Here is a 27,643-nt window from a genome sequence, read left to right as displayed (position 1 = left end):
TTGAAAATGGGGGACACAACTGCACTAAGTTTAATATTCGTATTATTGTGCCACCAATCCCAAGTCTCTCACATTTAATGAGTTATAATCTCATGACCGTCGACTGCTATAAATGCAAAAATAAACATGGTCGTTCTACTTACAAAGAACAGCATTTTGGATTTCAGCACTACTGCAGGTGTTCCTGGTGGAGCAATTGGTGGAGCACTAGGAGGAATTGTCAAACAGAACTGCACATTCCACCTTAGCTGGGTGGTCTGATCTGGAAACTGTTCACAACAAAATAAAGCTTGATTTCATGAAATGTTAAATGAAGATGACATTGGTTGAGTATTGAGATGTTCCATGTGGATCAGGTATAAACTTGTTTCTAGGAAACATTTATGTCACATAATTTCAAGTGCAAAAAACTGCATTCAATGTTTTCTTCTGCAAGTTTCAATTCAGGTGAAGTTACAAAGAACATTTTGCAATATACTCGTTTTATAAAACTAATACTGCAGTCACATCACCTTTGTAATGAAATTAAGCACAACAGAAAATAATCTGATTAAAAAAATAGGTCAGTGAGGCACAACATTAAGCTAATCTGGAAGATGGGCAATGATATTATTAACAGCATTCCACATCTCAAAGTGCACTGCCACGAACAGCATAAACTTTAAACCAGCAGCGCCAATTTTTGTAGGATCAAAAGCAGAGTGAGGGATCAAATTTGCAATCCACTAGCTTTTTCCCTAGAATTTTGTATGTTTAAACTTAACAACCAGGCTAGCAATATTTAAACAGATTATTTAGCTAATTTTAATATCTGGAATCAGATAAAGTTAAAAATGCTTTGAAGAGACCAATAATCGTAGTTACATTGAGCTACTTCCGTGTTTTGCACGATCCAAACATACAGATCAAATATTTAATAGTATTATAGAGATTTCAGCATGGAAACAGGTCCTTTGGCCCAACTTGTCCATGCCACCCAGTTTTTAACCATTAAGCTCGTCCCAATTGCTTGCGTTTGGCCCTATCCCTCTATACCAATCCTACCCATGTAATTGTCTAAATGCATTTTAAAAGACAAAATTGTACCTGCCTCTACTAACTCTGGCAGCTCATTCCAGACACACATCACCATATGAGAGAAAAATTGCGTGTCTGGACCCTTTTATATCTCTTCCATTTCACCTTAAACCCATGCCTCTAGTTTTGGACTCCTCTACCTTTGGGAAAAGATGTTGACTATCTACCTTATCTATGTCCTTCATTATTTTATAGACCTCTATAAGATCACCCCTAAGCCTCCTACTCCAGGGAAAAAAGTTCCAATCTATCCAGTCTCTCCTCATTATTCAAACTATCACGTCTCGGTAGCATCCTAGTAAATCTTTACTGCACTCTTTTCAGTTTAATAAGATCCTTTCCATAATAGGGTGACCAGAACTGTACACAGTATTCAAAGTGTGGCCGTACCAATGTCTTGTACAACTTCAACAAGATGTCCCAACTCCTGTATTCAATGTTCTGACCAATAAAACCAAGCATGCTGAATGCCTTCTTCATCACCCTGTCCACCTGTGACTCCACTTTCAAGGAGTTATGAACCGGAATGCCTAGACCTCTTTGTTCTTTAACTCTGTCCAACGCCCTACCATTAACTCAGTAAGTCCTGCCCTGGTTTGATCTGTCAAATTGCATCACCTCACCTTTATCGAAATGAAATTCCATCTGCCATTCATTGTCCCGCTGGCCCAATTGATCAAGCTCCCATTGCAATCCTAGGTAACTTTCTTCACTGTCCACTATGCTGCCAATCTTGATGTCATCTGCAAACTTATTAACCATGCCTTCTAAATTCTCATCCAAATCAATAATATAAATGACACTTAACAATGGATAAGCACCAATCCCTGAGGCACACTGCTGGTCTCAGGCCTCCAGTTTAAAAAACAACTCTCTACAACCACCCTCCAGCTTCTGTCATCAAGCCAATTTTGTAACCAATTGCCTACCTCACCCTGGATCCCGTGAGATGTAACCTAATGCAACAATCTACCATGCAGTACCTTGTCAAAGGCTTTGCTAAAGTCCATGTAGACAATGTTGACTGCACTGCTCTCATCTACCTTCTTGGTTACTTCTTCAAAAAAAAACTAATTCAGGAGACATGATTTTCCACTCAAAGCCATGCTGATTGTCCCTAATCAGTCCTTGCCTCTCTAAATGCCTGTAGATCTTGTCTCTTAGAATACCTTTTAAGAACTTACCCACTTCAGATGTTAGGCTCACCAGCCTGTAGTTCTCAGGCTTTTCCTTGTGCCCTTCTTAAACAAAGGCACAACATTTGGCACTCTCCAATCTTTAGGCTGTCAATGGTTCAAATATCTCAGCTAGGGGACACACAATTTCTTCCCTAGCCTCCCACAGTGTCCTGGGATACCCTTCATCAGGTCCTGGGGATTTATCTACGATGATGTGCTTTAAGACTTCCAGCATCTCCTTCTCTGTAACATATACACTCAAGACATCCCTATTTATTTCTCTAACATTTATGCCTTTTTCAACAGTAAATACTGATGAGAAATATTCATTTAGGATCTCATCCAGTGCTTATGGCTCCACGCAGAGATGACATTGTTGATCTTTAAGAGGCCCTATTCTCTCCCAAGTTACTCTTTTGCCTTTTGTGTATTTGTAGAAGCTCTTTGGATTCTCCTTTGCCTTATCTGCCAAAGCAATCTCATGTCCCCTTCTTGCTGTCCTGATTTCTATTCCTACATCCTCTATACTCTTCAAGGGATCCACTTGATTCCAGCTGCCTCTGCATGTCATTTACCTCTTTCTTCTTCTTGACCAGGGCCTCAATTTCCTGAGTCATCCAGGGTTTCCTACTTCTACCAGTCTTGCCCTTCACTCTAAAAGGAATCGCTTACCTGAACCCTGGTTTTGAAAGCCTCCCACTTACCAGCCGTGCCTTTACCTTCCCACAGACTCCTCCAATCAACTTTTGAAAGTTCCTGTCTAATACCGTCAAAATTGGCCTTGTCTCAATTTAGAATTTTGGGTCAGACTTATCATTCTCCATAGTTATCTTAAAACTAATAGAATTATGGTCACTAGTCCCAAAGTGATCCCTCACTAACACTTCTGTCACCTGCCCTTCCTTATTTCCCAAGTTCTGCGTCCTCTCTGGTTGGGCCATCCACATACTGAAAGAGAAATTCCTCCCGAATACACTCAACAATTTCTTCTCCATCCAAACCCCAATACTGTGGCTGTCCCAATCAATGTTAGGGAAGTTCAAGTCCCCTACCACAATCGTGCTATGTTTCTTGGAGTTGTATGTAAATTCCTTACATACTTGTTCCTCAATTTCCCACTGATTATTTGGGGACCTATAGTACAATTCTATTGAAGTGATCTCCCCCTTCTTATTTCTCAGTTCTACCCATATAGACTCAGTGGGCAAACCCTCAGAAATGTGCCCTCTCAGTACTGCTATGACATTCGCCCTAATCAAAAATGCAACTTCCCCTCCTCTCTTACCTCCTGTTCTATCTTTCCTATAGCATCTATACCCTGCAATATTGAGCTGCCAGTCCTATCCTTCCCTTAGCTATGTTTCAGTAATAGCTATAATAGCCCAGTCCCATGTACCCACCCTTGCCCTAGTCCATCTGTCTTGCCTATCAGGCCTCTTGTGTTGAAATAACGCAGTTTAATCTGGACTTCCTTTGCCGTCTGCCTTGCTGTTGCCTGTCCTGTCTAGTACCAGGATTATTGACACTGCCCTTACTACTTAACGTGCTCACTTTAACTGCCGTGCAATCGTCAACCTTCTCTTCTGAATCCCTACCTCACCCCCCCCAAACCAGTTTAAACCCTCCCAAGTGGCTCTTCAAATCTCTCTCCAAGATATTCCTCTAGTTCAGATATAACCCGTCCTTCTTGAACAGGTCACCCCTGCCCCAGAAGAGATCCCAATGATCCACAAATCTAAATCCCTGCCCCAGCTCTCAAGCCACACATTCATCTACCTAATCTTCCTACTCCTGCTCTTGCTAGCACATGGCATCACAGTAGTCCAGAAATGACTAACCTCAAGATCCTGCACTTTAGCCTTCTCTATATTCACACTTCAGGATCTCATCCCTTTTCCTACCTATGTCAATGGTACCAGTGTGTACAATGACCTCTGGCTGCCCACCCCCCCACTTAAGAATGAAAAAAACTTGGTAGAAAATATGACATGCATACAAATTACTAGAACAGATATGCCATTGAGTAAATACTATGTGCATTTAGTTTGAAAATGTCGATCATAATGCTTTTAACATGATATTTTAATTTGGGACTGCCTCCTTTTGTATTCATCCCTCAAAAAAAACTGTCCCCTAACTGACTTAGAATGTCACTTTCAAAGTCCTAATTGTTTAGCCTACAGCCCTCTCATCAAAAAACATTTCTGCATCTGATTTGTTCATCCACATCCTCTCCTCTCCACCCGAATTCCCAATTACTTAGGCCCTAAACTCCAAAATACTTTACACATATCACTGTCTCTTCAGTTCCACCTTTAACGTCACCTTCAACTGCAGCAGGCGACGGTGCAGAGGGACCTCGGGGTCCTTGTGCATGAGTTGCAAAAACCCAGCCTGCAGGTGCAGCAGGTGGTCAGGAAGGCTAATGGGATGCTGGCCTTCATAGTGAGGGGGATTGAATATAAAAGTAGGGAGGTCTTGCTGCGGCTGTATAGGGCATTGGTGAGGCCGCAGCTGGGGTACTGTGTGCAGTTTTGGTCGCTGCACTTACGCAAGGATATTTTGGCCTTGGAGGGAGTGCAGAGGTGGTTTACTAGGCTGATACCGGAGTTAAGGGGGTTGAGCTATGAGGAGAGGCTGAATAAACTAGGCTTGCACTCGTTAGAGTTTAGAAGAATGAGGGGAGATCTCATTGAGACGTATAAGATGATGAATGGGATGGATAGGATAGAGGTGGAGAGACTCTTCCCACTCAGAAAGGACAGTAGGACTAGGGGGCACAGCCTCAAGATAAAGGGGGGGGGGGGGCAGTTTAGAACGGAGTTGAGGAGGAGCTTCTTCACTCAAAGGGTGGTGAATCTCTGGAATCCTCTGCCCGTTGAGGTGGTGGAGGCTGCCTCGCTAAATATTTTTAAGACGCGGGTTGATGGGTTTTTGATAAGCGAGGGGATTAAGGGTTATGGGGAGAGGGCAGGAATGTGGAACTGAGCCACGACAGATCAGCCATGATCTTATTGAATGGCGGGGCAGGCTCGAAGGGCTAGATGGCCTACTCCTGCTCCTATTTCTTATGTTCTTATGTTCAAACACATCATTGAGTAAACCTTTTGCTCATCTGACCTAATATGAACTGAGTCACGTTTGGAGATATTTTGTTTAATGATACTCCTGTGAAGAGCCTTGCAATATTTTATGATGTTAAATATATAAATAAGTTGTTACTGTTAGAGGAAAGTTAAAGCAGGATGATAAAGATTACAAAAACAATTGCCCAGTTTTGATTTTGAATTCACAAAATTTTCTTTCAAAATAATTAGTACTGTATTTATAAATTTAGAAGCAAAGGAACTAATTTTTCAACAAAAAAAAAAATCAGTGTTTGGAGGATTAATGCAGACATTCTACCCTCTCCCTCAAAATACAGGTCACTTACCAGTTCCAATTTCATGATGCGCACACAATCCCTGAGAATGTGTGTTGGAGCTCCCAGTAGCTTAGCAAAGGCATTTAGTGTATTGGCTTTAAATGGGGGACCAGCAACCTTACCAAACCAGAAAAAGAGTAATTATTAATTATATTACTGTATAGTAATAAATGTAACCTTGTTAAATGATAGAAATTGCAGGTTTTAGATTTTATTCTGTTTGGTTCCTTTTGTATAAAAACTTAACAAACACTACATAAAAACAACTATTTAATCAGCTTTTTCAACTAACAGATACAATTCAATAAGTCCATGGCTTGATGAAAAACATAAAAACTTCATCCAAGGCTTCTTTCAACCGTTTACAATTTCCTATAAACAAAGGGTGTGAATAGCATCATGATCTGCTTCCATAATGACTTTATTGAGACTGTTTATTGGTTAAAATAGGTGGATTTGTTCAAAAAAACTTTATTTAAGAAAAACAGGGCAACTCAGCTTAAAACCGCTTAAAATTTAAAACTCACTTGTCCTACTTAAAACTACACATCAGTTAAATATCATTCCACTTCACTAATTTGTCAACAAACAACAAACCAACCAGCAAATGCCCCACAACGGAACATGAGAAACTGGTACTTCTCAATTTGTTGTACTTTGTCACGACAACACTGTTCTTGAACATGCCTGTACACTACACACCCCACAACATATGCAAGTAGCACCAGGGAAGGTCAACTAGTTGTGGAAGGGTTATTAATCACACAAGTTTATAAATTACAGGAGCTGCAAGCTGCTAGGTTCAGTTACATTGAGAAAGCTATGAGAAAACCATCAGTCTTGATTAAAGCAGACCCAGATAAGCCTCAAGAACCACAAAACGACACACAAGACCACAACTGAATTATGTGCAGCTGCAGCTTGTTAGCGTCTCTTCTAACAAGAGACAATAGGTCAGGGGAGTTAATAAACCACTGGATAGAAAGATAACTTCATAATTATATAGAAAGTCATACGTGCTTGGTGATATAATTAGGTAGAGGTGCACAAGTTGTAATTAGACAACAATACCTCTACATTATGCATGATATAAACCTAATCAATAGTTGTGAATGGATATAGATATAACTTCTGTGCAAACAGGAAGGATGTTATTAAACTGGAAAGAGTGCAAAAAAGATTTACAAAGAATAAACGGGGGGTGGAAGATTTGAATTATAAGGAGAGGCTAGGTAGACTGGAGCATAGGAGGATGAGGGGTGACCTTATAGAGGTTTATAAAATCATGAGGGGCATAGATAAGGTGAATAGCTAAAGTCTTTTACCCAGGGTAGGGGAGTTCAAAAGAGGGCATAAGTTAAGGTGAGAGGGAAAAGATTTAAGAGAGACCCGAGGGGCAACTTCTTCACACAGAGGGTGGTGCATATAAGGAATGAGCTGCCAGATGAGATGGTAGAAGCAGGTACAATTACAACATTTAAAGGACATTTGGACAGATATGTGGATGGGAAAGGTTTGGAGGGATATGGACCAAACATAGGCAAATGGAACTAGTTCAGTTTAGGAAATCTGGTCAGCATGGATGAGTTGGGCCAAAGGGCCTGTTTCTGTGCTGTAAATCTCTGTGACTCTAAATGTACATCTTTGATTGGTATATGCTAATTTCTTGAAATTAGATCTTAATGATAAATGTCTGTTTAATTTCTGGATCGAGACTCTCCCAGGCAAGCCACTAGTTGGAGCACTGAGGCCAGTCCATATGATTGGTCATAACAAAGACCTTGTCCAGAAGTTTGTCTGGTTTTCTTGACAGTAAAAAGTCTGACAACACCAGGTTTTAGTCCAACCTATTTATTTGATAATATACTCACAAGCTTTCGAGGGACACCCTCTTCGTCAGGTGAACAGCCATTCACCTGACGAAGAGGGTGTCCCTCGAAAGCTTGTGAGTATATTATCAAATAAATAGGTTGGACTAAAACCTGGTGTTGTCAGACTTTTTACTGTGTTTACGCCAGTCCAACACCGGCATACCCACATCATTTCTTGACAGTGACAGTGTGAAGTACACTATAGCCAAATAACTGTATTCTTCTCCCTAATAAGTGGCTTTTAAAATCTCAGATTGAGAACTCTAGGCTAATTAGACCCTCCATTATATAATGGTCCAAATCTTTCAGCCTCTGGAACATGGGAATTGCCCAGAAAATTTTAATTTCTGGTTGAATCTAAGAGTCAGATTCTTTGGACAGTTTTGATGTATTTGCCTGAATAGTTACCCAGGAAATGCAAGACAGATTAAAACTAGGCAAGTACAAATCTGAGCCCCTCAATCATTGACACTGACCCGATCACCAACCCAGTTGCTAACTATCCCCCCCTCCACCTCCGCATAGTGTGGTCAACTGCTTTGAATGTTGTTGATAAATTGAGAAGAATAAAGAGGAATAACTTATCACAGTCATGGTTACATTCACAACGGATGCCATTTGTGACTTTGTCAACCAGCATTTTCAGTGCTGCCAGGAATTTAATTGTAAGGATTCAAACATGGAATTGCTGGAAAGATGGAGACAGATTTAAGAAGAAACAAGGTATTCCGTGATTTTGGAGAGAAGTGCATGATAGGACTTGAGGCTGTAGATGTCTAGATTTTTGGGACAAAAATGTCCATGAACTCTCTATTGTCAGAGGTGAGGATTGTTTAAGAAGGCAGTTTGTAGTAGAGGAAAGAACTAGAGGGCACAAAGACTAGAGGGCACAGCCCCAAGATAAAGGGGGGGCAGTTTAGAATGGAGTTGAGGAGGAACTTCTTCACTCAAAGGGTGGTGAATCTCTGGAATTCTCTGCCTGTTGAAGTGGTGGAGGCTGCCTCGCTCAATATTTTTAAGACGCAGGTTGATAGGTTTTTGATAGGCAAGGGGATGAGGGTTATGGGGAGAGGGCGGGAATGTGGAACTGAGCCACGACAGATCAGCCATGATCTTATTGAATGGCGGGGCAGGCTCGAGGGGCTAGATGGCCTACTCCTGCTCCTGTTTCTTATGTTCTTATGCACTACTACCCCAAACCAACTATCACCTACCTCACCCGGCTACCCCCTAATACTTATCCGCTTCACCCACTCTAGCCCTGTACCTCAACTGCCTATCCACCCTACCCATTCACTAACATTCAAACTGGACCTTTAAACTTACCACACAGCAGCTAGTGCCATAAAAAAAAAGTGTTTTATCTTCCTCCAACTTCACTGCCTTGCAGCAGAATTCTCTGAAGGACACTGTACCCCGCATTTTTAGAAAGCCCAGCTCAGAAGGTACCGGAGAAATGTGGAGCAGCTTTGAGTCGAGAAATATTCAAGTGAAATGGTAATTTGACAATAATTGCCACTCCTTGGATGACCCAGGCCAACATTTAGAGATGCATGCAACTCCTTGTCATTAGACCTTTGGTTTGACAATAGATATTTTTATAAGATGAATTATATCACTGCATGATACTTACTCTCGTTTCAAAGAACTTTTCTAAAACTTGCAGTTCTTCTTGAGTCCATGGGTCTGGTGTTTCAGGTGTTACTTTGAACTGCAAAGTTTGATATGTCTGTGGGTTCAATGCTACTCGACACTTCAATGCTTCAGTCTTAAACATGATCACACCAGGTTCATTGGAGTTTATAAGTTGCAACTAATAATCACATAGAAAGTATAATTAAAAACTTGTTTTAAATGATCTCTTCAATAAATCATGACTGCATTATCTGAAAACCAAATGCAATGTTTTGATTCAAATTTCTACAATATATTTTGTATTGGCTCTATGAATACAGTAAAATTAGTTTTAAAAATTCTGACAAGATAACACACTGCCACAGTTTCTCTAACTTTGGCATAAAGAAATTTAGAGGGGAAGAGGAGAAAAAAATTGCAAATAATGGGAATTTTAAACAAAAATATCCAAAACATTAATTCATTTTATTCTGCCCCCCCACCACTGATGGGCCTGACATATAGTTGCAGCATTTGTCATTTTTACAGGGTAATATCATCCTTTCTTGTACCGGTTCCTGCTGTATGATCCTCTGGAGATGTCGTCTCATCATCACGGATCCTAAAAATCGCTCGAGCGGGGAACACAGGTAACTACCCGCCAATCCTGGGACAAGACCTGGTGTTGGTGACGGACAAAGTAGAATGTGCAAGGCATTGTGAGTTAAGATGGTGGGTATTGATGCAGCCCATGATCGCTGAGGTAGTGTACGAGGAGGGGGCATGTTGGTTGGCATTATTTGGGAGCCTAAAAAGAAAGAAAAAGCAACGTTATATAGTTATTAGCAGTAAATTGGCCTTTTATGGAAAGTTACCAAGTAGTGCTTATCCACCCGACTACAATATTAGAAGTTTGAATTCAAGGCTTACAGATCTCCCGAACCTTGTTAATTCTGGTAGCATTTCACAATCAGCAAACACTAAAAGGTAGCACTTTAGGGAAACAGAATAAATGAGAAGGAAAGACCATTTTGTTCTCAATCCCACCTTGCTGGATTAATATCTGTTGTTGTGTACACAGAACAGTATTCAGTCATGGAGGAGTTTATACTTAAAGACTGCCCCATCTTGTTGTGGAAAGATGTATTCAATGAATATAGAAATAAATTCAGCTGACATCACCCATTAGATCAATCCTAGTGAAGATCAATTTGACCAAAAACAATTAACAATTGTTCATGTTGCAAAGTATTTTCCTTTATTTACTGTGCAATACTTAATGTTATAGAATCATTGGATCCTTACAGTACAGAAAAAGGCCATTCGGCCCATCATGTCTGTACTGACCACCCGGAAAAACACCTCACCAAGGCCCTCCCCTCTATTCCCGTAACCTGCGCATTTACCATAGTTAATCCAACTAATCTACACACCTTTGGACACTAAATCGGCGATTTAGCATGGGCAATCCACTTAACATGCACATTTTTGGATTAATTATGATTGATTCATCTTTCAAAAAGTCAGGTACTTTCTTTTCTAAGTTTCATTTCCTTTTATTAAAATGATGATTATTCTACATGCAAGATGTTGTAATATTTGAAATGGAAGTGTATTTTTGATCTATATTATCTTGGAGTAAATGTCCAAAGAAGCTGAAATAGTAAAATGTTCATGCAATTATTTTGTCTCATTGCTGGCTGCTAATTTGATAGCCAGTGACACGTTTCATTATTGTAAAGATTCTAGTAATTTTAGCCAAGTTAATTAACTTAAAAGAACTTAGAATATTACTCTCTTCCTTTTAGCTTCAAATGTTTTGTTTCTCCAAGATAGATGGACACCCCAATTTTAGGCTTGTATCAGTATCTGCACCATTCAGAATATACAGTTCCAGCACTGACAACTAATTACGACCAAGACAGATTTAGAAGCCTGAGTCATTCTGCCGTTAAGAGACAACGAATCTGCTTTTCCACAGATCAGCCTGTGCTAATTCTGTGTCCTAACTAGCACCTTCCTGATCCTCAATGTTCGCTGGCTTAGACGTGGAGATGCTGGTGTTCGACTGGGGTAAACACAGTAAGAAGTCTCACAACACCAGGTTAAAGTCCAACCGGTTTATTTGGTAGCACAAGCCACTAGCTTTCAGAGCACTGCCCCTTCATCAGCTGAGTTCTATTCACAAACAGGGCATATAAAGGCATAAACTCAATTCACAAAATAATGGTTGGAATGCGAGTCTTTACAGGTAATCAAGTCTTAAAAAGGTACAGACAATGTGAGCAGAGAGAAGGTTAAGCACAGGTTAAAGAGATGTGTACTCTCTTTAGAGGCAGCGCTCCGAAAGCTAGTGGCATGATCTACCAAATCAACTTGTTGGATTTCAACCTGGTGTTGAGAGACTTCTTACTTCGCTGGCTTACACAGGCTCCCAGTCAAACACTGCCCTGATTTTAAAATTCTCATCCTTAATTTCAAATCTCTGTGGCCTACCCTATCCAAAAATCTGTAATCTCCCTCATTCCCACAACCCTCCCAGCATCTTAATTCTGCCCCTCTGAGCACCACCGAATTTAATTGTTCCATCGTTGGTTACTGCACCAAGTTCTAGAATTTCTTCCCTGGATATTCTCTTTCCTTCAAGATGTTCTTTAAAACCTCTTTGTCCAAGCTTTTGGTCATCTGTCCTAATATCACATTAACAGTTCAGTTTCGTACTTTGCTTTAGAACATTCCTGTGAAGCCCCACTGGATGTTTTATTTGATTAAGGGCACCACATTGGTGTATGAGATTGCAATGAAAAACTATACAAGGATCCAACCATCTTGTCAGGTGAACATACGCAAACATAAGAACATAAGAACATAAGAACATAAGAACATAAGAACATAAGAAATAGGAGCAGGAGTAGGCCATCTAGCCCTTCGAGCCTGCCCCGCCATTCAATAAGATCATGGCTGATCTGTCGTGGCTCAGTTCCACTTTCCCGCCCTCTCCCCATAACCCTTAATCCCCTCTCTTATCAAGAACCCATCAACCTGCTTCTTAAAAATATTTAGCGAGGCAGCCTCCACCACTTCAACGGGCAGAGAATTCCAGAGATTCACCACCCTTTGAGTGAAGAAGTTCCTCCTCAACTCCGTTCTAAACCGCCTCCCCTTTATCTTGAGGCTGTGCCCCCTAGTCCTACTGTCTTTTTTGAGCGGGAAGAGTCTCTCCACCTCTATCCTATCCATCCCATTCATCATCTTATACGTCTCAATGAGATCTCCCCTCATTCTTCTAAACTCTAACGAGTACAAGCCTAGTTTATTCAGCCTCTCCTCATAGCTCAATCCCCTCAACTCCGGTATCAGCCTAGTAAACCTCCTTTGCACTCCCTCCAGGGCCAAAATATCCTTGCGTAAGTACGGCGCCCAAAACTGCACACAGTACTCCAGCTGCGGCCTCACCAATGCCCTATACAGCTGCAGCAAGACCTCCCTACTTTTATATTCAATCCCCCTCGCTATGAAGGCCAGCATCCCATTCGCCTTCCTGACCACCTGCTGCACCTGCAAGCTGGGTTTTTGCGACTCATGCACAAGGACCCCGAGGTCCCTCTGCACCGTCGCCTGCTGCAGTTTTTCGCCACGTAAGTAATAGTCCTTCCTACCATTCTTCCTACCAAAGTGGACCACCTCACACTTGCCAACATTAAATTCCATTTGCCATTTCCTGGCCCATTCGCCCAGCCTATCTAGATCCTTCTGCAGACTCTCCACACCCTCCGCACAATTTGCCTTTCCCCCAATCTTGGTGTCATCAGCAAATTTCGACACCCTGCACTCGGTTCCCTCCTCCAGATCATCTATATAAATGGTAAATAGCTGAGGCCCCAGCACCGACCCCTGGGGCACCCCACTAGTCACCAACCGCCAATCCGAATAGCACCCATTGACCCCCACTCTCTGCCTCCTATTTGACAACCAATCCTCTATCCACGCTAACACCCTACCCCCAACTCCATGTCCCCTGACCTTCTGCAATAACCTCTTGTGAGGTACCTTGTCAAACGCCTTCTGAAAATCCAGAAAGACCACATCCACCGGCTCTCCTCTATCCACTGCCCTAGACACATCCTCATAGAACTCCAGTAAATTTGTCAGACACGACTTCCCTTTAATGAAACCGTGTTGCGTCTGCCCTATCAAGCAATTCCCTTCAAGATGCCTCGCAATTTCCTCCTTAATGACGGATTCCAACATTTTACCTACCACAGACGTTAAACTAACCGGCCTATAATTCCCTGCCTTTTGCCTGGCACCCTTCTTAAACAACGGCGTAACATTAGCCGTTTTCCAATCTTCCGGCACTTCCCCGGAATCCAGCGACGTCTGGAAAATAACCACCAAGGCATCCACTATAACCTCCGCCATTTCTTTCAGAACCCTCGGATGCATTCCATCCGGTCCTGGGGACTTGTCCACAATCAGCCCCTCCAGTCTGTCGAGCACCACCTCTCTAGTAACAGTAATGTCATTAAGACCCTCCAGTCCTACCACCTTTCCATCGCTAACACCCGGCAAATTATTCACGTCCTCCTCCGTGAAGACAGAAACAAAAAAGTTATTCAATACCTTAGCCATATCCCCATCCCCTACCACTAGGTCCCCTTTCTCATCCTCTAAAGGACCAACGTTCACCCTAGCCAGCCTCTTCCTTTTTATATATTTATAAAAACTCTTGCTATCCTTTTTTATATTAAGCGCTAGCCCAGCTTCATAGCTTCTCCTACCCTCCTTTATCAACTTCTTTGTCAATCTTTGTTGACATTTAAACCTTTCCCAATCCTCTTCTCGCCCACTGCTCTTAGCTACTCTAAATTCCTCCGCTTTTAATTTAACACTTTCCTTCACCTCCTTTGTTATCCACGGCTTATTACCTCTCCTCCTACTGTCCTTCACAAACCAAACACGCATTGGTTTGGTTTTCACTTGTTGAAAAGAAGATACAATATTGTGAATGCAGACAATATTTCTAATTCATCAGTATTTACTGCATGAATGTGTGGCACTCTTACCATTCTTCTGAAAATTACACTGAAACTGAAATATTGTTGAGGGGGGAGAAGAATTTATTAAATGCACAAAATTAAAAGTAAATTGCATTTCTAGCCACTTAAACAATTAAGTTGCCCCAAAGAAATCCAACTTTTGTATGAAAAATGGAATACAATTTGGAAATAAAACAATAGTTGTCGAAACCTACTTGTTCCAGCACGTGGGGAGTGAGATACATCTGGGATTGGTGAATGCAAGGATGGATTTGCTGGAGACATTCCAGGAATGCGTGCTAAAGATGGCCCCGGCAACTGTGGAGAACCAGGCCAATTTCCAGGGCGCTGACTGGGTGACATCATTGTATAAGGTGAACTTGGGTCAATTGTGCCTGAACAAATAAAAAGTCATCATAGTAGAACTCTCACTTCTCCGTCCTCATGAAGGCTGATTCATGCCATCTGCAAACAGCTCATGAAATTGCGTTGATGCAATCATGAAGTTGTCTATGTCTAACCACTATTCAGCTCTCATGAATAACAGTTATAGAGAAATATCAAATATCACAAACACAAAACAGTTGTGTGAAAATTAATTTCTTGGACTAAAAATGCAAAGGTTTTCATGCTGCAAAATATTTTTGAATTGAAACTTTTTACAATACTTACAGCGTGATTGCTGTATTTTAAAATATTAATTCCTCTAGTGTTTTTGTGCAGCTCTGAAAACAGTTCAGCAATTTTAAAATGTTATTTTTGCTCAAATTTTATCCCTAAAGAGGGATAATTGGCCAATATATACCTTACACAAATTACTGACAATTCTAATAGTTGTAACTAACATTACATTCTTTGTGTTTTCTTTTTTGTCTCTTTACTAACGAATTTCAAGATATTGTGCAGAAAGAGAATTCTCAGACTACATGACTTGTTCTCTGCTGAAAATGTCACCAGTCCAAGGAAAAATAAAAGCCTTACCCCAGGTTTTAGGGGAAACTGAGTTAACTCAGTATAAATTTCAATACAGAAGAAAACAATTCAATGAATAAATGTAATGATGTAGTTGTGAACATTTCAATTTTTTTTGTATTATTTTAGACAAAAATGACTGGAGAGAAGTGACAAAGATATTTTGGCACTACCCAAGTGGCAAAGTGCCCATGCCCAGGGGACATCTTGGCACTGCTCGGACATTAGGCATTGCCAAGGGGGCAGGGCCTCAGGGCAATCGATGGGGTTGGGGGGGTCCCACTGCCACTCTGCATTGGGATCAGTCTAGGATGGAGGGAGGGTAGTGATTGGGGTGGGCAGAGGGTGGGGAGGGGGTTGACTCCAGGGGGGTCTGCGCTGTACATCAGGGCATTCTAGAACGGGAGGAGTCGATGTGTTGTGAAGTTAGTGTTTGTAAAATTATAAAAAATTATGAAAATGCTAAGAGTTGTAAAATTGCCTGATTAAATGGTGGTCTTGTGCAACTTAAGAGTTTAAAAAAACATGCAGGTGTGCAGTATACAGCGAGCAGAGTATGAAACAAAGTATCACTAGCCTACGCAGTGCTGCTGCCAGGACGATTGGTTTTGAAGTTTAACAATCAGTTTAAATTGAGAATTTCGGTAGCAGCAGCCCAATGGATTTGAATTTGATGTTTGATAATCTGTAAACCAATCTTATTGTGGGGTTTTTGATGTGTCATTGGGAGTATAAAGGCTACAGCTCCCAACTCCAAACTGCCATAAGATCTGAGCGAGGGAGAGAAAGAGAGAGAAAAACAGACAGCAGCTCTCTAACACCAACAGCCATATTGATGTCTTAAAGGAAAGCCTCATCTCAATCTTAAAGGTACCAAAGAGGATAATGAAGGCAGAAGAAATCAGCAAAGAAGGAAAAACATTCCAGAAGATGACAAACCCGATTACATTTTGAGTGCAACTAAAATTTCCATTTTTTTATTAGTAAGTGGGAATTGTAATTATTTAAACTGCATTCCATTAGAAGTGTTTTATTCGGTTTGTTAATAATTTAGTTAACCTGCTTACCGTTAATTAGAAAAAATTTAAAAATGTTACTTGTTTATTTTACAGAGTGTGTCTCAGGTAGTTATTTTGATTTGACCACTAAAAGCTGATAAAGGTCAGATAACCCCCTTCTCGCAAGCACTTTAACAGATTATGGAGGGAGGTACTTCTGAGTGGTTGAGTGCTAGTTCTCAGAGACAAGTTCAGCAGGTCTTCGTAACAAATATGAGAAATCGGCAGAGTTAATAGGAGTCTTAACAGTAAGTGCATCTATATATGAGATTTTTATTTAAAACTGATCAAAGGATTCAAGTGCATCTGGTATTTAAGTATCCAACCTATCAACATAATTGAAGAAAGATGCTTGAGGCGACAATCCTCAAAAAATTATAACAAGCAGCTATTAATTTTAGCCAAATAAGCAGAAGAACTCACCATGTGGACTTGCAAAGTTTGGTGTCTGTCCCATTGAAATTCCAAGGGAAGACGGTGATGGAGAGGGTACAAATGATGCTGGTGATGGGGCTCGTATTGCACCACTTGGGGAATTCGCTGGATGTAAACTCCCTGCATAAAGTAGAATTTGATTAATTTTGTCCACTGCTTACAATTCATCATTTTATCTTTAGGGTGACAAGACGAACATTTTTACACAAAATAAACATCAAGAATACACCATTCCCAAATATTTAACAAGTACTAAGAATTTAATAGATACATTTTTTCTTTTAATTTCAAAACCTCAAACTAAATGAAAAGCAACACATTAAACTAAAGATCAGGAATTTGTTTAAAAAATAAATGTCCCTTTTCTAATCAAAAAAATCCTATTTTCCTTCAAATGTCAATAGAACAGATATTTAAGCTTCCCCGGAATCCAGCGACGTCTGGAAAATAACCAAGGCATCCACTATCACCTCCGCCATTTCTTTCAGAACCCTCGGATGCATTCCATCCGGTCCTGGGGACTTGTCCACAATCAGCCCCTCCAGTCTGTCGAGCACCGCCTCTCTAGTAACAGTAATGTCATTAAGACCCTCCAGTCCTACCACCTTTCCATCACTAACACCTGGCAAATTATTCATGTCCTCCTCCGTGAAGACCGAAACAAAAAAGTTATTCAATACCTTAGCCATATCCCCATCCCCTACCACTAGGTCTCCTTTCTCATCCTCTAAAGGACCAACGTTCACCCTAGCCAGCCTCTTCCTTTTTATATATTTATAAAAACTCTTGCTATCCTTTTTTATATTAAGCGCTAGCCCAGCTTCATAGTTTCTCCTACCCTTCTTTATCAACTTCTTTGTCAATCTTTGTTGACATTTAAACCTCTCCCAATCCTCTTCTCGCCCACTACTCTTAGCTACTCTAAATTCCTCCGCTTTTAATTTAACACTTTCCTTCACCTCCTTCGTTATCCACGGCTTATTACCTGTCGTAGGTAAAATGTTAGAATCCGTCATTAAGGAGGAAATTGCGAGGCATCTTGAAGGGAATTGCTTGATAGAGCAGGCGCAGCATGGTTTCATTAAAGGGAAGTCGTGTCTGACAAATTTACTGGAGTTCTATGAGGGTGTGTCTAGGGCGGTGGATAGAGGAGAGCCGGTGGATGTGGTCTTTCTTGATTTTCAGAAGACGTTTGACAAAGTACCTCACAAGAGGTTATTGCAGAAGGTCGAGGGACATGGAGTTGGGGGTAGGGTGTTAGCGTGGATAGAGGATTGGTTGTCAAATAGGAGGCAGAGAGTGGGGGTCAACGGGTGCTATTCGGATTGGCGGATGGTGACTAGTGGAGTGCCCCAGGGGTCGGTGCTGGGGCCTCAGCTTTTTACCATTTATATAGATGATCTGGAGGAGGAAACCGAGTGTAGGGTGTCGAAATTTGCTGATGACACCAAGATTGGGGGAACGGCAAATTGTGCGGAGGGTGTGGAGAGTCTGCAGAAGGATCTAGATAGGCTGGGCGAATGGGCCAGGAAATGGCAAATGGAATTTAATGTTGGCAAGTGTGAGGTGGTCCACTTTGGTAGGAAGGACTATTACTTAAGTGGCGAAAAACTGCAGCAGGCGACGGTGCAGAGAGACCTCGGGGTCCTTGTGCATGAGTCGCAAAAACCCAGCTTGCAGGTGCAGCAGGTGGTCAGAAGGGCGAATGGGATGCTGGCCTTCATAGCGAGGGGGATTGAATATAAAAGTAGGAAGGTCTTGCTGCAGCTGTATAGGGCATTGGTGAGGCCGCAGCTGGAGTACTGTGTGCAGTTTTGGGCGCCGCACCTGTGCAAACATATTTTGGCCTTGGAGGGAGTGCAGAGGAGGTTTACTTGGCTGATACCGGAGTTGAGGGGGTTGAGCTATGAGGAGAGGCTGAATAAACTAGGCTTGTACTCGTTAGAGTTTAGAAGAATGAGGGGAGATCTCATTGAGACGTATAAGATGATGAATGGGATGGATAGGATAGAGGTGGAGAGACTCTTCCCGCTCAAAAAAGACAGTAGGACTAGGGAGCACAGCCTCAAGATAAAGGGGGGGCGGTTTAGAACGGAGTTGAGGAGGAACTTCTTCACTCAAAGGGTGGTGAATCTCTGGAATTCTCTGCCCGTTGAAGTGGTGGAGGCTGCCTCGCTAAATATTTTTAAGACGCGGGTTGATGGGTTTTTGATAAGAGAGGGGATTAAGGGTTATGGGGAGAGGGCGGGAAAGTGGAACTGAGCCACGACAGATCAGCCATGATCTTATTGAATGGCGGGGCAGGCTCGAAGGGCTAGATGGCCTACTCCTGCTCCTGTTTCTTATGTTCTTATGGAAGGCAAACAATAAATTCGCAGACATCAAAATACAGAATACAGTCCATGAAATGCATTTTTGACGTTAGTGTGCCTTAAGAAATGTTTTTTAAAAATCATGTTCTCCGCAGTTAAGCAACTTTGGGTTTTTTTTCATCATTGCCGAGCTGTCTGCGAGAAGTTCTTTTATTGCTGCTTCAATGGATTAAATGGGGTTTCGTTTATTTTTGCCCTGGGTTATATAAAAACACGATGAAATATCATCCTGACTCAAAACATTGGCTCTATCCTCTCTCGACAGATGCGGTCAGACATGTTGAGTTTGTCCAGCATTTTCTATTTCTGTTTCAGATTCCAGCATCTGCAGTATTTTACCTTTATCTTAATGTTTGTTGAAGATTCAATAATTTTAAAATGCTTTTTTTTAAAAACAATTTTTTTCTCCTTTCTCTTTTACCTCCTTCTCATAATCCTATTTTTCTTGCCCTATTTCGTTTTCTGTACGTTTTTACATTAAATTAAACATTCTAACATACACTTCCTGGTTTAAAATCAGCAAGAATTCTTCAATCTGACTAGTTGAAGAGATACACTGTTGCATGCTCTATCAAAGGGTCCTAGATCTCCTGTGGAGGATGTTGCATTGTCTCAGACATCTGCTGACTGTAAATTGCCACTCAATAGTCCACGAAAAGTCTGTGGGCAGTCTGTAACAAGTGCAAAGAACAGCAACCACTCCATTTGTAGCTGAACGCAAATGCAGGACCATTTTTCTCCATCTCTCTTGAAGGTAGTAACTTACATGGTACAAAACTAAATGTTTCACTGTTCAAGTATTCTGTATTCATAAACTTTGATATTTAGAATTAAAACATTTGTAAAATATATTCATCAGTTACCTGGTGATTGTGTAGGCATCATTTGTGGCGATGGTGTCACTGTATTATGATAAGATGTAGGTGGTGATGTCAGAGGATAGTTTACTGTTGCACCAGATTTGGTGAAAGGCTGAGGGAAACAAATTTATACATCGTTTCAAGATAAATAAGAGGTTACCTTTTTGATCGGAGATATAAAAAAACCTATAAGGACTTCATATGTGATGTTTTATGAGCAATACTGACTGCCCAACAACATTCTTCATTGTAGCTGATGTTCGGAACAATAACAATAACAACTTGTAAAACTTCGATCAGATCAATCAAGGCATATCCTTCCTTCCCATCTCCTTCCTAGCGTTGCTAGGAAGTCACAACACCTTTCAAAGTCCACCTGTGATTAGCCTGGACTCTGGAAATATTGACAGTCATATCAGGAATCTCTTTTTAAATCCACTTGGTTTTCTCACACTTGTATGAATGAAAGCATTTCTTTACTGCTTTAAATGCTCTTAGGACATCCCAAAGTACTTCACAGTGAATTAATTACTTTTATGCTGCAACCAATGTTCTTCTATAGGCAAATGGAAATTCAATCTGCATGCAGCAAATGAGATAAATGACCAAGATAATGACTAGACCCAGAGAAGCAACATAGTCAATGTGAAATGTTGACTGTTTCTCTCTCCACCAATGCTGCCAGATCTGTCGAGACTTTCCAGCATACTTTTTATTTCAGATTTCTAGCATCCTCAGTATTTTATTTTTGTTTTAGAAATAAATGACCAGTTAATTAATCTGTTTTAGTGGTTGAGAGATAAATGTTCATCTGGGCATTAAAAGAACTTTTCTGGTGTTTTTCAAATAGTGGCATGGAATTATTTACAATAATCCGATTGGCAGATTAGGCTGGAGTTCAGTTTCTTATCCAAGAAACATAACATTTGACAATGTGGCACTCCCTCAGTAATGAAGTGTCAGCAAAGATTTACATGTTCAAGTCCCAGAGTGGAACATCAGTCTATGCCATTTTGAATCAGAAGCAAGAGCAAAGCACCGAGTAAAGTTGATACCTGGTTTTCCTTCAGATGTGACTTCCATTTCACGACCTTTAAAAGATTACAACACATCTCCAAGTGCCTATATCAACAGCAGCACTGGAGAAAACCCCAGAGTTTATAATCTGAACTTGGAAAAGGCTTTAATAGATGATATATAGTTTTCCCACTAAAATGTTTGATAGAGCACTGAAACTAGAAGATCTCTGACTGAATCCCTGGAATTGTGCTTAGGTAGTTGATTACTATGGGAAGGCAATTACAATGATACAATTGGATGAACTATCCTCAGGCCAGGAATGGGGAGAGAAGATAAATATTAATTAGGTCACCTGTTCTTAATTGCAAATCAGTATATTGTCAGAATTTGTGAAACTGCTCCAAGGAAAAAAAAAGAGGTTCCAAATGAGGGCACGATGTTGAACAGTAAATAGTAAATTTCAATAGATCCGTTGGTGTTATGCCATGGAGTATATGATATCTGGGCTGGTATTTAACTCATGCAAAAGACATTATCCTAAAGCAACTTCATTCATATATCAGCAGCCAGCTTGGAAAATAAACAAAACTTGAAACTGTGACTTGAATCATGTCAACCTCAAGAGTCATTTATCATCTCTGGTGACTGAGATGATGATGTATTGATGAAGAGCAAGAAAGCTAGTCACCCTTTTGCTGCTGGAATTTTTTATTCCCCATTACAATGAAAACACATGAAAGTTCATACGAGCATGGAAATGGTAACTAAATTTTGAAAACTAATTTTGGTTAGTTGATTCCTATTGTCACTTATTTGCTGACTGCAGAACATTATTAGCAAAGGTTGCCACCATCATTCCTGTCGCTTGGGAAGATTTTGCGAAGAATAAAAAATAAACAAACATATTCACGATCAAAATACCAGCTCTGACTCGAGCCATTTGTCACCAACATAGCCAAAACTGATGGGACCATTTGTTTGGCCTCCTGCACATAAATCTGCTTCCAAAAGGATACTTGAAACTATGCTATATCAATAGCTCCTAACATATAATTCAAAAGGCACAAGTACCTGTTGTGACTGTGACTGAAGCTGAGACATTAATGATTCTATCATGTCCCCACCAATTGGAGATGGTGGGTTATCGTCTTCATTTACTGACCGCCTACGTGCATCCTGGGTGCTGTCCACAAACATGTTCAAGAAAGTCTGGAATGTAATCAAAATTTAACCAAACAATTCCATTGCGTTGTATTCCTAAACACGGCAGATTATACAGATTTCTAATAAATTTGTTCAAGCTAATTCATAAATCAACAAAATCATGACTGGGGTTGTGTCAATCTCATGAGTGATTATCATTACTTATTGCTGACAAGAAATTGTATTGATGCCAAATTTAAGGCTGAAATTTTTAAAATAAGTTTGCAGTTAGATTACATCAAAATGTGTTAATAAAATATTCATATGACTATACATGTGTGAGGTAGTAGTTGTGTCAGTAGCCTGCCCTGTCATAAACTTAGCAAACACCATTGGAGAGAGATTTTCCCATCCTGCTGCGCTGCTTTTTTAGCAAAGCGGGGTGGGAGAATAGCAGCTGCTGATTTGCGCTGGGCATCCGGACCTTCGTGCGTCTCCCAGCACCAGATTTCCAGTGCCAGCACTGAGCTGCCTAATATATGCAGCAGCTCATTGTAATATAATTTAAATAGCATTAACGGGCCCGGGATTGGCGTCTCAGGGCCCGCTAGCCTCTCTTTCCCCCCACCTCACCAGGAGTATTTCACTCCACTGGGGTTTACGATAGATCCCCACTTGCAGGGAGTTTGCTGACCAACCCTGCAGAGGGTTGGGTGTTGGCAGTTCCAGCCTGGGCCCCTGGCATTGTCTAAGGGGAAAAGTGCCAATACCTAGGGGGAAGGTTGGCACTGCCCATCAGGTGAGAGGGGTCTCACTACCACTCTGCAGTCGGGGTTGGTGGGGGAGGGAGGCCAGTGACACAGGGCTGGCTGCCGAGGTGGAGAGGGGGTCGGCACTGCTGGTGTGGGTGGGAGGTGGAGGGGGGCCAGAAAACATGTCCAGGAAACTAGTGATCAGGCCACTGGAGGCTCAGAAGGCCAGCGACGTAGGGTCGAGGGGTTGACCAGCAATCGGGCTGGCCAGCACACAGGGACCACTGTGCACACGCTGGTCTCAGCACTGGCAGATCGGCACATGCACAGTGGCCTTCTCAGTGCTATGCTGCTGGCCACTCCAGTGGGAATAGATCCACCCACTGGTTTTTGGAGTGAGTCACACTCGTGTGAGAGATCCATCGTGCAACTCCCACTGAAAAAAGACAAGCGTGACTTACTCCAGTTTTTACGCAAATTCAACACCTGGAATTTTTTGGAAAAATCCCACCCATTATTTTTGTGGTCATGCCCAACCAAATTTAGGAATTTATTTTTCACAGAGAGCATGTAATAAAAAGTTAAGACTTCTAATACAAGACTGAATATAGTACACTCTAAAGGAATTACAAGTTTGCAAATAATTTTCAATTATTACAAATCTCTTAGGACATTCTAATTATTTCACTCCAAATTTAGAACATTGCTTTAACTTTTTGCATATTAGAATAGCTTGTGACATTATCATAGATCTTTACACATTAATGAAACTGGATTTCTTTTGCAATCCCACCCCTCCCTGACAAAGAGCCTGCAGAAGTTCTGCATCAAGGTCTCTCTCAATGCCATTCTAGAACTGAAGATCAGGAGGAACAACATAACCTAGTGCCACTCATCTACAGTAAATGATAATGGAAAATGCTATGTCTAGATCAAGTGATTTTTCAATTGTAAAGAACGCTTCCATTCACACTATAAAATAGTTATCATCATTTTGTTTGATAATTTTTTTAAACAAACATTAAGTTATTTATTGGATTATGTCTTCTTCCTGTCATATCAGCCTCCAATGACACTACTAGGGAGCAGATGTGGGGGGTCACAACTGAAATATGGCAGTTAAGTTGATCCAATATTGCAGAACCCTGGAAAATCATGTTATTAACTGGTTACTCTGCATTCCCGGTTGACCATAGTTCTTTTCAGTCCAAGCTCAATTAAAAAGATAAATAAAATTTCTGTAATTATGCCATTTTTGTGTATACAGTCGATAAGTAAATTGAAGTAAAGAAATTTTTGGATTACTTGTCACTTTAAATGAAACATTTTTCAGCCCCATAATGACCTGTAGCAATAACGACAAAACCACATTGGATTTTTCTGTTTACATTTATTGGTGCACATAAATGAATGATTGAATTACTATTAATGTTGCTGGAAATTTCTACCTCAAATTCTGTTGCATTATGTAGATGAGAACATATAAAATATATTAATGGAAACTAAGGTGGTTTAAATAGTCTGACAAAATACTTCTAAAGAACACTTTCAATTAGCGCTCTTTAGCAATTGTATCAATTACATACCTTTAAGCCTGGAGCTGGATGAAATCCCTCTACGATCTTACTGTTGTCAAAAAGACTGTAGGCACCATCACGTATAGCCACAACACCTCGGCTTCGACAGTATATATCAATGCAGTACATGTTACGGAAAGCCAGTCTGATGTGTGTGGGTGACTGGGGTAATATTGAAAAACACTGGTAGGCAGTATTCGTTCTATGTGTGAGACCCAACATTGGTACGGTTGGGAGTTTATTAATAGCATTCAGTGGTGCCTGTGTATCATACAATATCTATAAAAAAAATACAAGATGACTTTTATTCCAAATGTATCAAATGCGGAATTTGAACAGTTTATTTGTATACACAATCATATCATTATTTTATATTCTACTTATGGCTCAGCAAGTCACTGAGGTATCCAGACTGGGAAGGTAAATTTGCAGACCATCAACAAAAAATATAAACCAATTACCCTGATTTAATTATCACAGAATATGATATAAAACTGTGTTGTGGCTCTTTCCTCCCACATAGGATCATTTGTTTATAAGACAGTTTTTAAATACACAACCAGATAAACCGTTATATAAAACAAAGTATACAACTTGATTCTTTAAGGCATAAACTGGATTGGAAGGCAGGTTGAAGTAAAGCAAAAGTAAAATTTATTTATTAGTCATAAGCAGGCTTACATTAACACTGCAATGAAGTTACTGTGAAAATGCCTTAGTTGCCACATTCTGGCTGGCACCTGTTCTGGTACACTGAGGGAGAATTTAGCATGGCTAATTCACCTAACCTGCACATCTTTTGGACTATGGGAGGAAACCGGAGCACCCGAAGGAAACCCACACAAACACAGGGAGAACGTGTAAAGTCCACACAGGAATTGAACCTCGGTCCCTGGCGCTGTGAGGCATCAGTGTTAATCACTGTGTCACCATGCCACCCTGCACCTCATCACTTACTAGCTCAAGTTCCACATACATTTTCACAGAAATACTTGGTGAAATCCTTGAAGAAATCACATATAGCTATCTTGCTGATAGTGGTAAGGGAATCCAGTTATATAAATGGCCGATAATAATAACGACACAGGAGACTATTCTACCCAATGAGTGTATGCCAACGCTCAGCAGAGCAATTCAATCAATTCCATTCCCTCTTTTGTCAACTTTTTTCTTCAACTCCATATAGATAACACGCAGTGCATTTCTTCAATCTTATCTGATCTAATTTAAATTTTTGAAACAGCACACTCAATTTACCTTCTACAGATCCTTGATCTCCTTATTTAACTCAAATCTTTTCATGTGCCTGCTAATGTTTTCCCTGATTATTGTTTCCAAAATCTGACCCACAACTGATGTTAAACTGACCAGCCTGCAGTTGCAAGGAATATCCTTGTACCCCTTATTGAATCAGGATGTTGTATTTGTCAGTTTCAAATCCCTTGATATATCCTCCTTACCTAGGCAAGATTGGAAGATTATAGCAAGTCCTTCTGCTATTTCCATCCCGACTTCTTTGAAAAACTTGGGATGCAAGCCATCAGACCAGATGATTAATTTACTGTAAGTACAGCCAGCCTGTCCAGTACATCCTTTAGAACAATTTTCGCTCCATACATTTACATCTACCACTTTCATTTCTACTGACACTTTGTCAGCACACCTTGGGAACGATATATTGGCTTTGGAGGGTACGCAGAGTAGATTTACTGGAATCTAGAAGGTTATGCAGTGATTCAGAACCACAGAACGCTGAAGTACAGAAAGACACCATTCGGCGTATCAAGACTGCACAAACTCTCTGAAGGAGCATCCCACCCAGGCCCTCCCCTTCGCCATATCCTTGAAACCCCATGCATTTACCATGGCCAAACAACCTAACCTACACATCTCTAAACTGTGGGAGGAAACCAAAGCACCTGGATGAAACCCACGCAGACACAAGGAGAACATGCAAACTCCACACCCATCCAAAACTGAAATAGAACGCATGTCCCCTGACTCTGAGGCAGCAGTGCTAACCGCTGTGCCACCAAGCCACTCTAATCAAAGTTTACAAGACATTAAGGGAAACTGGTAAGGAACGTAAAGGAAATTATTTTGATTGTTGCAGAATTTAGGACTAGGAGAAACAGGGTTAAAATTGGAGCCAAACCCATCAAGGAGTGAAATTTGGAAATGTTTCTACAAAGATGATGGGAGAAGTTTGGAACTCTTATTTAGCAAACAATAGTCTGATGCTAAATCAATAGTTAATTTTAAAAGAGACTGTCAGATTTCTGTTAGTCAAAGGTATTAACACACATGGAATTAGGTCACAGATGAGCCATAATCTAATTTGAATGGCAGTACAGACAGCAGAGGATAAATGCCTACTCTTACTCCTATGTTCCTGCGAAGGGAAGTAATCATGCAGGGGCAGTTAAAAACTTAAACTTAATTTTCTGAGAATTATGATATTCAGGATTCTGTTTTTTTGAAGATCACTTCCTATCCAAATCTCAGGAAAATATCATGGCAATTTACTAATTCTGCAAACCAACACGAGAGCACTTCTTTTAACAGCTTTCAAAATAAGAAATTTAACAAAACAAAATCATCTTAATGCATCCTAACACATCATAAGACCAATTCAAACCTAGAGCAGGTGCAACTGACCACAAAGCAAAAAGTACCAGGTAATTATCACACAGCTTAATACTGTGGCTGAGTACCAAATGCATTCTTGGCAAGGGTCATTGATGAGCAATCAACTCTCCCAGTGCTTTATGCAGTCTAATACCAGAGTAACCTAATTATTCTCTCCATTATGGAAAACTGTGGTCAAACTGATATGGTTTCATATATTTTACCGTAAAATTCCTCACTTCTGTAAAATTGGAAAACATAATATTTTAGCAATACTTAATCAGAAAGTGTAATTTACGCATGTACCTGCAGCAATTGAACAACATTTGGTGATTTGTTGAACATTTCTTGCAGTTGATGGAGTATGATGTTGTGGCAGTTACTGCAGCCGGAATTCGGACCTACTGTTCCTAAGGAAATGTGGAATCGTTGATGACTGGGATTCCATTGGATTGTAATCTGTAACATAAAATGCATTTTTTTTTGAAAAGGAAAATTAAACATGGAGGCATCTCATTTCAATTTAACATCTTTAATTTGTTTTCTTGGAGTCCTTAAACCATATATTTACAGTGCATACTGTTTTAAGAGGTACAAAGATGTTGCATATTTGTAGGACAGAT

At 40.6% G+C, this 27,643-nt stretch overlaps 1 protein-coding gene across 1 annotated transcript in view; it reads right to left on the bottom strand.

Moving 5' to 3' along the window:
* The window catches only part of med14 (mediator complex subunit 14), an 81,628-nt gene that overhangs the window by 13,535 nt on the left and 40,450 nt on the right, over positions 1–27,643 (bottom strand). Inside the window, exons 20-29 of the mRNA XM_080203848.1 lie at positions 27,327–27,479; positions 24,402–24,671; positions 21,992–22,129; positions 19,904–20,012; positions 16,657–16,788; positions 14,419–14,598; positions 9,737–9,972; positions 9,184–9,363; positions 5,689–5,796; positions 144–269 (exon numbers count right to left, since the gene is read on the bottom strand). Coding sequence (XP_080059974.1) covers positions 144–269; positions 5,689–5,796; positions 9,184–9,363; positions 9,737–9,972; positions 14,419–14,598; positions 16,657–16,788; positions 19,904–20,012; positions 21,992–22,129; positions 24,402–24,671; positions 27,327–27,479 — 1,632 coding nt within the window. The remainder of the gene's footprint in view (positions 1–143; positions 270–5,688; positions 5,797–9,183; positions 9,364–9,736; positions 9,973–14,418; positions 14,599–16,656; positions 16,789–19,903; positions 20,013–21,991; positions 22,130–24,401; positions 24,672–27,326; positions 27,480–27,643) is intronic.

Source organism: Carcharhinus amblyrhynchos, chromosome 15 (assembly GCF_965287045.1).
Source record: "Carcharhinus amblyrhynchos chromosome 15, sCarAmb.v2.hapA, whole genome shotgun sequence".
In the NCBI taxonomy this organism is placed as follows: Eukaryota; Metazoa; Chordata; class Chondrichthyes; order Carcharhiniformes; family Carcharhinidae; genus Carcharhinus; species Carcharhinus amblyrhynchos.
The sequence above is the reverse complement of the archived record's forward strand: the minus strand, read 5'-3'. Positions and strand labels throughout refer to the sequence as shown.